The 13,034-nt window shown below is 42.3% G+C and overlaps 1 protein-coding gene across 1 annotated transcript in view; it reads right to left on the reverse strand.

Annotated features, from left to right (window-relative positions):
- The window catches only part of LOC146036349 (putative HLA class I histocompatibility antigen, alpha chain H), a 92,832-nt gene that overhangs the window by 6,697 nt on the left and 73,101 nt on the right, over positions 1-13,034 (reverse strand). The window contains exons 3-5 of the mRNA XM_083160305.1: positions 12,060-12,338; positions 1,569-1,841; positions 933-1,031 (exon numbers count right to left, since the gene is read on the reverse strand). Of these exons, the coding sequence (XP_083016431.1) occupies positions 933-1,031; positions 1,569-1,841; positions 12,060-12,338 (651 nt within the window). The remainder of the gene's footprint in view (positions 1-932; positions 1,032-1,568; positions 1,842-12,059; positions 12,339-13,034) is intronic.

Raw genomic sequence — 13,034 nt, forward strand, 5'->3', positions numbered from 1 at the left:
AAATGCTCTTGGCCGTCCACGGTCGGTCGGTCGAAGGTTCTTTGCTGCTTAATATTCTTCCGACAGGACGGCTCCATATCGACAGAAAAGTGACATGTGTACGCACGTTCGATCGATATGCAGCCCGTTCCTGCGATCATTCCTCCCAAAAGCAGCACGCCCTCTTTTCTTGCGATTGTTTGGACGGGAGTACATCGGACGTCGCAAGTAAAATTGTACATATGTGTACGCGCAGATCGGTCGTATGTTTTGGACGGTCGAACGTGTATTCGGTCGATCGAACGGTCGCAAGAAAAATGAAATTGTACATATGTGTACCCAGCTTTATACCCATGACAGATAGATATGCGGCTGTATCCTCCACTGGGGAGATCACAGTTACACCCCTGACAGATATATCTGCGGCTGTATCCTCCCCTGGGAGATGACAGTTACACCCCTGACAGATATATCTGCGGCTGTATCCTCCCCTGGGGAGATCACAGTTACTCCCCTGACAGATATATCTGCGGCTGTATCCTCCCCTAGGGAGATGACAAGTACACCCCTGACAGATATATCTGCGGCTGTATCCTCCCCTGGGGAGATCACAGTTACACCCCTGACAGATATATCTGTGTCTGTATCCTCCTCTGAGGAGATCACTGTTACACCCCTGACAGATATATCTGCAGCTGTATCTTCCCCTGGGGAGATCACAGTTATACCCCTGACAGATATAACTGCGGCTGTATCCTCCCCTGGGGAGATCACAGTTACATGGATGTAACTGTACTGTGCAGACTGGGAGATAAGGTGTGGGATGCAGGTGAGAATACAGATACACCACAATATACATAGTAACACAAGAAAAGTCCCATCTGTGTGGAATGTAGAAACATGAGAAATAATCCAGCATGACATAGTAACAGCGCTGTAACCGTGACACTTACTCTTGTATATAAGAACTGCAGCAATGACCAGTGCGAGAACAGCAAGGCCTCCGATGGCCGCACCAATGATCACCCCGACTGAGGGGCCACTCCTAGGCTCTGAGAGAAACACAAAGGAGAATATGGTTATTGGTCATACTGTTCCCATGTTATACACCCCACAATGTACTCTTACACAAGTCCTGAGTCACCAGGAGACACTACACTGACCATAATCCTGAGGCACAGAGAGACACTACACTGACCTTAGTCCTGAGACACCGCGTGACACTACAGTGACCTTAGTCCTGAGGCATCACGTGACACCACATTGACCATAGACCTGAGGCACCGCATGACACTACAGTGACCATAGTCCTGAGGCACTGTGTGACACCACACTGACCATAATTCTGAGGCACTGTGTGACACCTCACTGACCATAGTCCTGAGGCACCATGTGGCACCACACTGACCATAGTCCTGAGGCACCACACTGACCATAATTCTGAGGTACCGTGTGACACCACACTGATCATATTCCTGAGGCACTGTGTGACACCACACTGACCATAGTCCTGAGGCACTGTGTGACACCACACTGACCATAATTCTGAGGCACCTATGTGTGACACCCCTATTACACATGACACTCACCCCACTTCACGCTGAGTATCTTCTCAAGGCTGCTGTGCTCCACATGGCAGGAGTAACGCTCCTCCTCCCCGGCCGGCACTTCCACAGTGACTCTTTTCTGATAGGTCCCGTCAGGATGGGGGAGGATCCGACTGGCCTCATCAGACAGAACCTCGTCCTGCTCATCCCTCATCCACTTCACATCCACAGCTCGGGGGTGAAACCCGTACACCTGACAGTGAAGCTTTGTGACCTCGCCTGACCGGTGACCTGTGACCTTCACCTCTGGGGCAACTGAGAAGGAGAGAGGAAATGTCACTACAAGTACCAGCACACCCACTGGCACATGTACTGCACAGGAATAACACTAATAATATGTATATTGTACACAATTCTCACATAGAGGCTTGGTTACCAATGATCACATCTCTAATGTGATGTAGGGGTGATATTGGCCTCCCAGGATCACATTGCAGAATGCAGTAATATTGGTAGTATGGATCACCCGGCACCGGCAGGGACAGGGGCTGTGTAAGGAGACCATCCCTGAGATGTGCTCAGTGTGGTGTCCGGGCCTCTGCACATGTGCAGTCAGTGTTACCCCCATGCACAGCAACAATGTCCAGTGGTGGGGTCCAAGAAGTGTAGCCCATAGGCTACAATGGGCTACTATAATCTGAGGATTGCAGTAGCAGCGGGGACAGTGTACATCAGCATTCATGGTATTACTACATCTGGCAGCAACTAATCCCCCACAGGGACATACAGTATGGGGGGGGTGGTATTGGCAGGAATGGAGCAATCACAGCAAGTAGATACTGCAGACACAGTGATACCTTATTCCTACATCAGAGGGATACTTCATATATGTGATGTAAGGGGCCCCTGATATAGGGAACACCTGCCCCAGACTGGTCAGTACAGGGCCAATCCCACTATGAGGATGGGTAATAGCCCTACTTATAGTGCAGTCATTCATGGCCTGATGTTTGTGTAAGGGGCCCCTGATATAGGGAACACTGGCCCCAGACTGGTCAGCACAGGGCCAATCCCACTATGAGGATGGGTAATAGCCCCTACTTACAGTGCAGTCATTCATAGCCTGATGTTATATGTAAGGGGCCCCTGATATAGGGAACACTAGCCCCAGAGTGGTCAATACAGGGCCAATCCCACTATGAGGATGGGTAATAGCCCCTACTTATAGTGCAGTCATTCATGGCCTGATGTTATATGTAAGGGGCCCCTGATATAGGGAACACCAGCCCCAGACTGGTCAATACAGGGCCAATCCCACTATGAGGATGGGTAATAGCCCTACTTATAGTGTAGTCATTCATGGCCTGATGTTATATGTAAGGGGCCCCTGATATAGGGAATACTGGCCCCAGACTGGTCAGCACAGGGCCAATCCCACTATGAGGATGGGTAATAGCCCCTACTTATAGTGCAGTCATTCATGGCCTGATGTTAGATGTAAGGGGCCCCGGATATAGGGAACACCAGCCCCAGACTGGTAAGTACAGGGCCAATCCCACTATGAGGATGGGTAATAGCCCCTACTTATAGTGCAGTCATTCATGGCCTGATGTTATATGTAAGGGGCCCCTGACATAGGGAACACCGGCCCCAGACTGGTCAGTACAGGGCCAATCCCACTATGAGGATGGGTAATAGCCCTACTTATAGTGCAGTCATTCATGGCCTGATGTTATATGTAAGGGGCCCCTGATATAGGGAACACCAGCCCCAGACTGGTCAGCACAGGACCAATCCCACTATGAGGATGGGTAATAGCCCCTACTTATAGTGCAGTCATTCATGGCCTGATGTTATATGTAAGGGGCCCCTGATATAGGGAACACCGGCCCCAGACTGGTCAGCACAGGACCAATCCCACTATGAGGATGGGTAATAGCCCCTACTTATAGTGCAGTCATTCATGGCCTGATGTTATATGTAAGGGGCCCCTGATATAGGGAACACCAGCCCAAGACTGGTCAGCACAGGACCAATCCCACTATGAGGATGGGTAATAGCCCTACTTATAGTGCAGTCATTCATGGCCTCATGTTGTATGTAAGGGGCCCCTGATATAGGGAACACCAGCTCCAGACTGGTCAGTACAGGGCCAATCCCACTATGAGGATGGGTAATAGCCCCTACTTATAGTGCAGTCATTCATTGCCTGATGAAGTATGTAAGGGGCCCCTGATATAGGGAACACCGGCCCAAGACTGGTCAGTACAGGGCCAATCCCACTATGAGGGGGTAATAGCCCTACTTATAGTGCAGTCATTCATGGACTGATGTTAAATGTAAGGGGCCCCTGATATAGGGAACACCAGCCTAAGACTGGTCAGTACAGGGCCAATCCCACTATGAGGATGGGTAATAGCCCCTACTTATAGTGCAGTCATTCATGGCCTGATGTTGTATGTAAGGGGCCCCTGATATAGGGAACACCAGCCCCAGACTGGTCAGTACAGGGCCAATCCCACTATGAGGATGGGTAATAGCCCCTACTTATAGTGCAGTCATTCATGGCCTGATGTTATATGTAAGGGGCCCCTGATATAGGGAACACCAGCCCAAGACTGGTCAGTACAGGGCCAATCTCACTATGAGGATGGGTAATAGCCCTACTTATAGTGCAGTCATTCATGGCCTGATGTTGGATGTAAGGGGCCCCTGATATAGAGAACACCAGCCCCAGACTGGTCAGTACAGGGCCAATACCACTATGAGGATGGGTAATAGCCCTACTTATAGTGCAGTCATTCATGGCCTGATGTTATATGTAAGGGGCCCCTGATATAGGGAACACCAGCCACAGACTGGTCAGTACAGGGCCAATCCCACTATGAGGATGGGTAATAGCCCTACTTATAGTGCAGTCATTCATGGCCTGATGTTATATGTAAGGGGCCCTGATATAGGGAACACCAGCCCCAGACTGGTCAGTACAGGGCCAATCCCACTATGAGGATGGGTAATAGCCCTACTTATAGTGCAGTCATTCATGGCCTGATGTTATATGTAAGGCTTGTCTATGACACACATAAAAAATTAATTGAGTTAGAATCATGTATTTTAGCTATACTATATGTGAGGTCCATGAGACCAAAATAGATCATTGGACAAAATCGGTCCAATCACATGTGGTTGAATTGTTACTCTGTGTATATATATGTAATCTATGAATACCTAATAAAATTTAAAAGGATTTACTTTATTGCTATGCAACGTATATATATATATATGTGTATGTGTTGCATAGGGAATTGCTAATCATGCCTTGGGAATTATACTACATATATAAAAACATATCTCGCTCTGTGTACATTCATATATTTAATTTTATTGTATACATATATTTTTATATATAATTTTTATATATATTTTTTGAGAATTTGTGTATATATGTTAAATGTTGTCTGTTTCTTTAAGAAATATCCCTGGAAGATCGAAGCATAATATCCTATGTAGTAGCCGCAATAATAAATATCCACGCCAAAAAGTATATACTTGACTATAAGTTATCAGGATGTTACAGGATTGTTCTCATAATTCGAGTCCCATATGAGAGATGAAAATGGACATAAACCATATTTCCGTACAAGCCTTAGTAACTATGGTTGCGTATAAACAAAACGTATGGGGATGGGCCCCAAAGTGAGGCTTGATACGCAGAGACGTACATATATCAAAGCCTAACAAAAAGCCATTGGAAGCAGTAAGATCAGACTCGTTATGAGACCGAGGTTTGACCCGCAAGTATAAATGACTGAGCGCCAATGAGAGTAATAGAATGTACGCACTCGAAAACGAGGCGCGACCCGCAATGACGGGCGCATGCGCGTCAATCAGATAGCAGAAGTAAGCGCTATAAAATGGCGTAAACGGAGCTACAGGGTATTACCTCCTGAGGAAGCCGCTGACGGAGCAAAAGGCGGAGAAACGCGTAGAGGATTGGGGATAGAAGCTGATACCTGCCAGCACTGACGGACCGGTCTCAGATAGGACCACTACCAATCGATAATCGGTGGTCGGAGAGGTTCGTTCAGGAGACTACAAACAGGCTCCCTGCTGTTCATCCGGATGCCCACTTAAGTATACTCTATTGAATGTGCACATTTTGAACTGACCTAAGGATTGATTTACAAAAGCTACCGGCATTAACAGAGGGATAACTCCAATAACTTTTATGCTATTACTAACCCTCTAAAAACTGCAACCTAATCGCATGCTGCTACTAATTACCCCCACTAACACCTGCAAGGGGTCTATCTGAGGGAAGCTTGATTTCATTACATGTTTGTTAGTCTTGTTTGTCCCAATGTTGGCCACATTGAATACTAAATATTTTTAAATTGTTGTTCTAATTATGAAATTGTTTTAATAAATTCATTAATTATATTAAGCACAGCGCTGTACCACTCTGTCTTTTTTTCTTGTCCATAAACCATTAGGGGTTTTGGTAAATCCCCCTAGGTATTAGCTGCAGTGCTTAATATCAATCAGCGCTAAGTATCAAACCTTGTTTTTGTCTGTATACCGTAATTTACCACATACTTTAGCAGCAGATTGTTTACACAGAGCGAGATATGTCAACACTGACATGTATATCAGAGAGAATGTAGAGAAGAAATTCCTATCTAAAAAATGGTTTTAAAAATGTTGAACCATCAGAGGGGGGAGATCTGGATATGCATAGGCTTTTCAATAAATTGGAAGGTCTGTGTATGACAGAGACTCGCCACTGGTGGGATCAAGTCTCCCTACAGCGCTATTTGGACGCTGAATTAATTCCAAGGGGACTTAGGATTCTGAAAACATCAGCTTTTAAAGAGGATGAAAAATTCAATAGAGAATGGGACATGCTACTTGACTCATGCTCAAAAGATTTGATGAAATTACTCATAAAATACAGAGAACAAAAAGTACATGAAATACAGAAAGAAATAGATGAAATATACAATAAACTAAAAAGTTTTGAAAAAACACAAGATTATAAAGAAAGAGATGCACAGCTAAATAATAATATAAAAGAATTTGAACATGAATTAATTTCCAAAAAAGAGTCCAAGATGGAGAGGGATACCAGGGATTACGAAAGGGGGGAGGTCCATAGTTACAACAGGGGGGGGGGGGGGGGGGAGACGGCAGGAAGTCCACAGAAGGAGCTTCTCAAATGAAAATAAGAACTATCATCATAACAATTATACATATGAGTAGTAATAGACAGGAGAAAAAAGTCCAGTTCGAAAACCAAAACAGAAATCCAGATAGGAAATTTATAAGGAATAAATATAAAAAAAAAGTGATTATGATACATCATACAACAGGAATCCAGTCAGAAATTTCAACCACAAAAATAGATTTGAAGTTTTGAGAAATTACACACCACCCCATTCCAGATTAAATAGAACAGAAAGATTACAATCTGAAACAGAGGAGGAATGGGAAGCCTCACCTAGGAGTACTCATTTTTTAGGGGGAGCAACAGGCCCAAAATCACCAAGGAAAACACCCCAAAAACGTCCAAGAGGAAGAGAAAGAGAGGAACAAGAGGAGGAGGGGGATCACAGACTCCTAAAAAGCTGCTGCATGAGATAAAACCCACAGGAAAAGGAGTGTTTAACTTATCCTCTTAAAAATTGACAGATAATGAACTAAAATTATTAGAAAAAGGATTTAAATAATAAATTTCGCTCCTAAATCGAAACCCAATCTATTTAAATTATTTGTGGATTTAAATCGCTATGTACGTACCCTGAGCAGGAAGAGATTTTTTGCCATTAAAGCATTGAAAAATAAAAATCAAGAGGGGGATCCCATCATTTTAGATGACGATGATAACATAATGATAAACATATTAGAGTCCCTTGAGCAAGAATCAAATGGAGGAAAAGAGAAAAGTTTAAAATTATTTGATATTAAAAGAGAGAAAAAATTCAAAAACCCATCAGAGTTCTATCCATTACAATACAAAGGACCATTTGTAGAGTGTTTTTACAAATCTACATTAGAAGAATTCAGATCCATGTGTGAGAAAAACGAGAAAAATGATAGCAAAATCTGGAATGACAATTTAAGAAAAGAGGAAAGAACAGCTTTAAGATGTATATATAAAGATAAAAGCATAACAATAAAATCTGCTGACAAGGGTGGTGGGATTGTCATCTTGGACACTGTGGACTATATAAAAGAGGCTTATAGACAATTGGAAGATAAGGAGTTCTACAGTGTCCTGGATGGCAATCCTACCACCCATTACCAAAGAGAGCTGAGAAACATGTTACAACAAGCTTTAGATGAGGGCGCTATATCCAAGGAAACACTTAATTTTCTTTATATCACTCATCCTATCACCCCCACTTTTTATTTTTTACCCAAAATTCACAAGACACTTCACAATCCCCCTGGGCGTCCTATAATATCTGGTGTAGGGTCCCTCACCGATAATTTATCCTTTTTTGTTGATCACTACCTTCAAAACCACGTGGAGAAGCTTAGGTCCTTTATACGTGACACCAAACACTTCCTTAACCTAATCAATCAGATAGAATGGAAAGAGGATTATATCCTATTAACTTGTGATGTACAAGCATTATACTCAAACATACCACAAGATCAAGGTATAAGAGTTATGGAAACATACCTAAAAAAAGATACCGACCTATCTGATTCTCTACGTGGTTTAATTTTACGTGCAATTCAATTCATATTACATCACAATTATTTTTTATTTAATTCACGTTATTATCTGCAGACACGGGGGACTGCCATGGGGACCAGATTTGCCCCGAGCTTCGCCAACCTATACATGGGAGCCTTTGAGGATGACCATGTGTGGGGTGGGGAGTTCTGGGAGAATCTGGTCCTCTATGGCAGATTTATTGATGATTTATTTATAATTTGGAAAGGGGATGTCACAAATTTGCATGCGTTCACTCACAGTCTTAATATTAATAACTTTGGTTTACAATTCACAAGCACTTATAGTTTCACAGAAATTAATTACTTGGATATAGCAATCTCAATAAATAAGGGTAAACTGGAGACAGAAACTTATATCAAACCAGTGGATCAGAATCGCTACCTCAATTACACAAGTGCCTATAACAAAGTCTGGAGGGATAACATTCCCAAAGGACAACTAATTAGAATGAAGCGAAATTGCTCAACAAATGAGGCATATAATCGTCAGGCAAAAAACCTTATTTCTTCATTTCAAGAACAAAACTATCCTGAAAAAATGATACAAAAAGCAATACAAGAAACAGATAAAATTGAAAGAGAAAAATTATTGAAAATAAAACCTAGAGACCAAATAGATATGATTAAAACCACAAACAAAGACAGATCAACATTATTTATAACTCAATTTAATAAATGTTCTCATGAAATTAAAAATATAGTAAGAAAAAATACTTCTTTGTTGATGCAGGATGAATTCTTGAAGGATATCATAGAACCCAGTGGAAAGGTGATCTTTAGAAAAGGGGAAAACCTTAAAAATAAACTTGTACAGAGTCATTTTGATAATAAAGATAGGTCTAATGATAAACAAAGTACAACATTGAATTGGCTCCCTGAAAAACCCTGTGGATTCCACAAATGTGGAAATGACAAATGTCTCACATGCTCAGAAATGAAACAGAAAAAAAGCACTGAATTCAGTTCACAAGTAACTGGAGAGAAATTTATGATAAAAAGTTTCCTTAATTGTAAAACTCCATACATAATCTATGTAATAGAATGTGGTTGCGGCCTGCAGTATGTAGGCCGCACCACTAGGTGCCTACATGTAAGATATCTTGAGCATAGGAGGAATATTCTGGGAGGGGTGAGAACACACCCTCTCTCAAATCATATAAGAAAAAGTCAAAACAACTCTTTAAAAAATCTGGAAATAAAAGCCATTGAACAAATCACTTGTACCAGTAGAGGAGGTGATAGGTTTAAAAAACTGTGCAGTAGGGAAGCCTACTGGATCTTCCGCCTATGCTCAATGATGCCGAATAGGCTTAATGACACGATAGAGCTTAATAATATATAGACATACTATCCTTGTGGAATCTTGTCGTCTCTTCTCTGCAGAGGGGGGTGGGGGTGGTTAATCATATTGGTATGATTTGGAAGAAAGGGGAGGGGGGTGGTTAGAGGGCCTCACACATAAAATAAAGGGGGGGGGAAAGGGGGGGAGGGAGGGGTGGGATGTGGAGGGAGGGGATACTAGGAGGTTAAAATGGATGAGGTATAACATTAAAATAAGGGGAGGGGGGAGGGATTGTTATTATTTAATAAATTTAATTATGATAAATTCCCTTACATTATGATAAATTTTCTATATTATGAATTGGATCACGTTAAATTTCGTTACATTATGATACATTTTCTACATTAATGAATTGGATCATGTTAGATTTCCTGACATTGTAATTATATTTCCTGTGTATCTGTGTTGATATCTTTGGTGTCTATGACACACATAAAAAATTAATTGAGTTAGAATCATGTATTTTAGCTATACTATATGTGAGGTCCATGAGACCAAAATAGATCATTGGACAAAATCGGTCCAATCACATGTGGTTGAATTGTTACTCTGTGTATATATATGTAATCTATGAATACCTAATGAAATTTAAAAGGATTTACTTTATTGCATGTTGGACTATTGCTTTAGTCAGCCATTTGTCTGTGTCAACCATATGGTGCCAACCTACTGACTGTCAACCTGCTAACCAAATCCCGTACCTATAGTCACATGCTGAGTTTCTTTTATACATAACATATAGCTCTGCAGTGCCACCTGGTGGCAGAAAAATGTAGTTCAGGTGTTTCCAATATTACACTTAGAACCTGAAGTGAAACAGAGAAATAAATAATGCAACCACTTATGTTAGATATACGTAATATTAGAAAGCTGTACATATAATCCCATGGTATATATGGGACAGCTGATAACTACATATACTTACAGTCGGTATAATGGATATCAAATATACAAACAGTGACATCACTCCCATTGTTACATCACTGAGTACAGGACAGTATAATGTAATGAGACACATGAGGAAATGACCAGTATAACTGATAGGGATGTATGATGGGTGTAATATAAATGTGATACAGGTATATACAGTGTATATAATGTGTGGTGTCACCTCTCTTCCCCAGATCCTCTCTCCCATTGTTACACCACTGAGTACAGGACAGTATAATGTAATGAGACACATGCGGATATGACCAGTATAACTGATAGGGATGTATGATGGGTGTAATATAAATGTGATACAGGTATATAGATACAGTGTATATAATGTGTGGTGTCACCTCTCTTCCCCAGATCCTTTCTCTCATTGTTACACCACTGAGTACAGGACAGTATAATGTAATGAGATACATGAGGATATGACCAGTATAACTGATAGGGATGTATGATGGGTGTAATATAAATGTGATACAGGTATATACAGAGTATATAATGTGTGGTGTCACCTCTCTTCCCCAGATCCTTTCTCTCATTGTTACACCACTGAGTACAGGACAGTATAATGTAATGAGACACATGAGGATATGACCAGTATAACAGATAGGGATGTATGATGGGGTGTAATATAAATGTGATACAGGTATATAGATACAGTGTATATAATGTGTGGTGTCACCTCTCTTCCCCAGATCCTCTCTCCCATTGTTACACCACTGAGTACAGGACAGTATAATGTAATGAGACACATGAGGATATGACCAGTATAACTGATAGGGATGTATGAAGGGTGTAATATAAATGTGATACAGGTATATACAGTGTATATAATGTGTGGTGTCACCTCTCTTCCCCAGATCCTCTCTCCCATTGTTACACCACTGAGTACAGGACAGTATAATGTAATGAGACACATGAGGAAATGACCAGTATAACTGATAGGGATGTATGATGGGGTGTAATATAAATGTGATACAGGTATATACAGTGTATATAATGTGTGGTGTCACCTCTCTTCCCCAGATCCTCTCTCCCATTGTTACATCACTGAGTACAGGACAGTATAATGTAATGAGACACATGAGGATATGACCAGTATAACTGATAGGGATGTATGATGGGGTGTAATATAAATGTGATACAGGTATATACAGTGTATATAATGTGTGGTGTCACCTCTCTTCCCCAGATCCTCTCTCCCATTGTTACACCACTGAGTACAGGACAGTATAATGTAATGAGACACATGAGGAAATGACCAGTATAACTGATAGGGATGTATGATGGGGTGTAATATAAATGTGATACAGGTATATAGATACAGTGTATATAATGTGTGGTGTCACCTCTCTTCCCCAGATCCTCTCTCCCATTGTTACACCACTGAGTACAGGACAGTATAATGTAATGAGACACATGAGGAAATGACCAGTATAACTGATAGGGATGTATGATGGGTGTAATATAAATGTGATACAGGTATATACAGTGTATATAATGTGCGGTGTCACCTCTCTTCTCCAGATCCTCTCTCCCATTGGTGATATGTATCTTCAGCCACTCTATACATTCATTCTGCAGATAAATCTTGTGTATCTCCCCCTTTTGTACATCGCGGCTGTTCCATCTCTGTGCAGTGATCTGAGCCTCGTGCATGGTGGGGATATAGATCCATCTCTCTGTGTCCAGGTGCATGAGGTCTCTCCCGTCATATCCGTGCTGCACATACCCCGCGGTGCTGCCGTCATCTCTCAGCTCACAGCCGTACATCAGCTGGACGGAATGGAGACCTGCACACAGCACAGGAACATGTTACACGGGAGCAGTACACGTGCTGTCATGTCATTGTGTATTCAACACGTGACACACAAGGGCCCTTATTCTGATTGACGCGGACTTTACCGCATACTTTCGGATCGCGTCTTTTCGGCGTCTGCGCATGCGTGGAGAACGCAACGCGCATGTGCCACGCCTTGACTCCGTACCAGTTCGGCCAAATCCCGTACAAAACTGTTCCCCGCAATCAGTCGGGAAATATGGGCGTATTATGGGCGTCATGCGGAATGTCACATGGGCGTAGTTTCAAAGTGGGCAAAACGGGGCGGAAACATGGGCGGACACGGGGGAGTACACTTATGTTGGGGGGCGTACATTCGGATAGCACTCCGAATGCACGCGATCAAAAAGGGAAGAAATGTGCGGTGTCCACAAGTGTACTATTGCTTTGCGGACACCACTCGTTCATGCGGTAGGCGAACGTACCGCCTAATGACTACAAGCATTAACACCTGAACCCAATAGAATCTACTCCTTTACTCATTACTCACTAATAGGCCGCTTGTCAGTGCTTTAATTGAAACCATTGCTGCTTCAAGGAACCCTTACTAAACACCCACATATGCTGTACTTGTCAGACACTTTAAAACTGCTAACAATGGACATGACTGAATATTAATACTAGCAATACACATGTGTATTCGACATGT

Source organism: Crinia signifera, chromosome 9, assembly GCF_055691185.1.
Source record: "Crinia signifera chromosome 9, ASM5569118v1, whole genome shotgun sequence".
Lineage (NCBI taxonomy): Eukaryota > Metazoa > Chordata > Amphibia > Anura > Myobatrachidae > Crinia > Crinia signifera.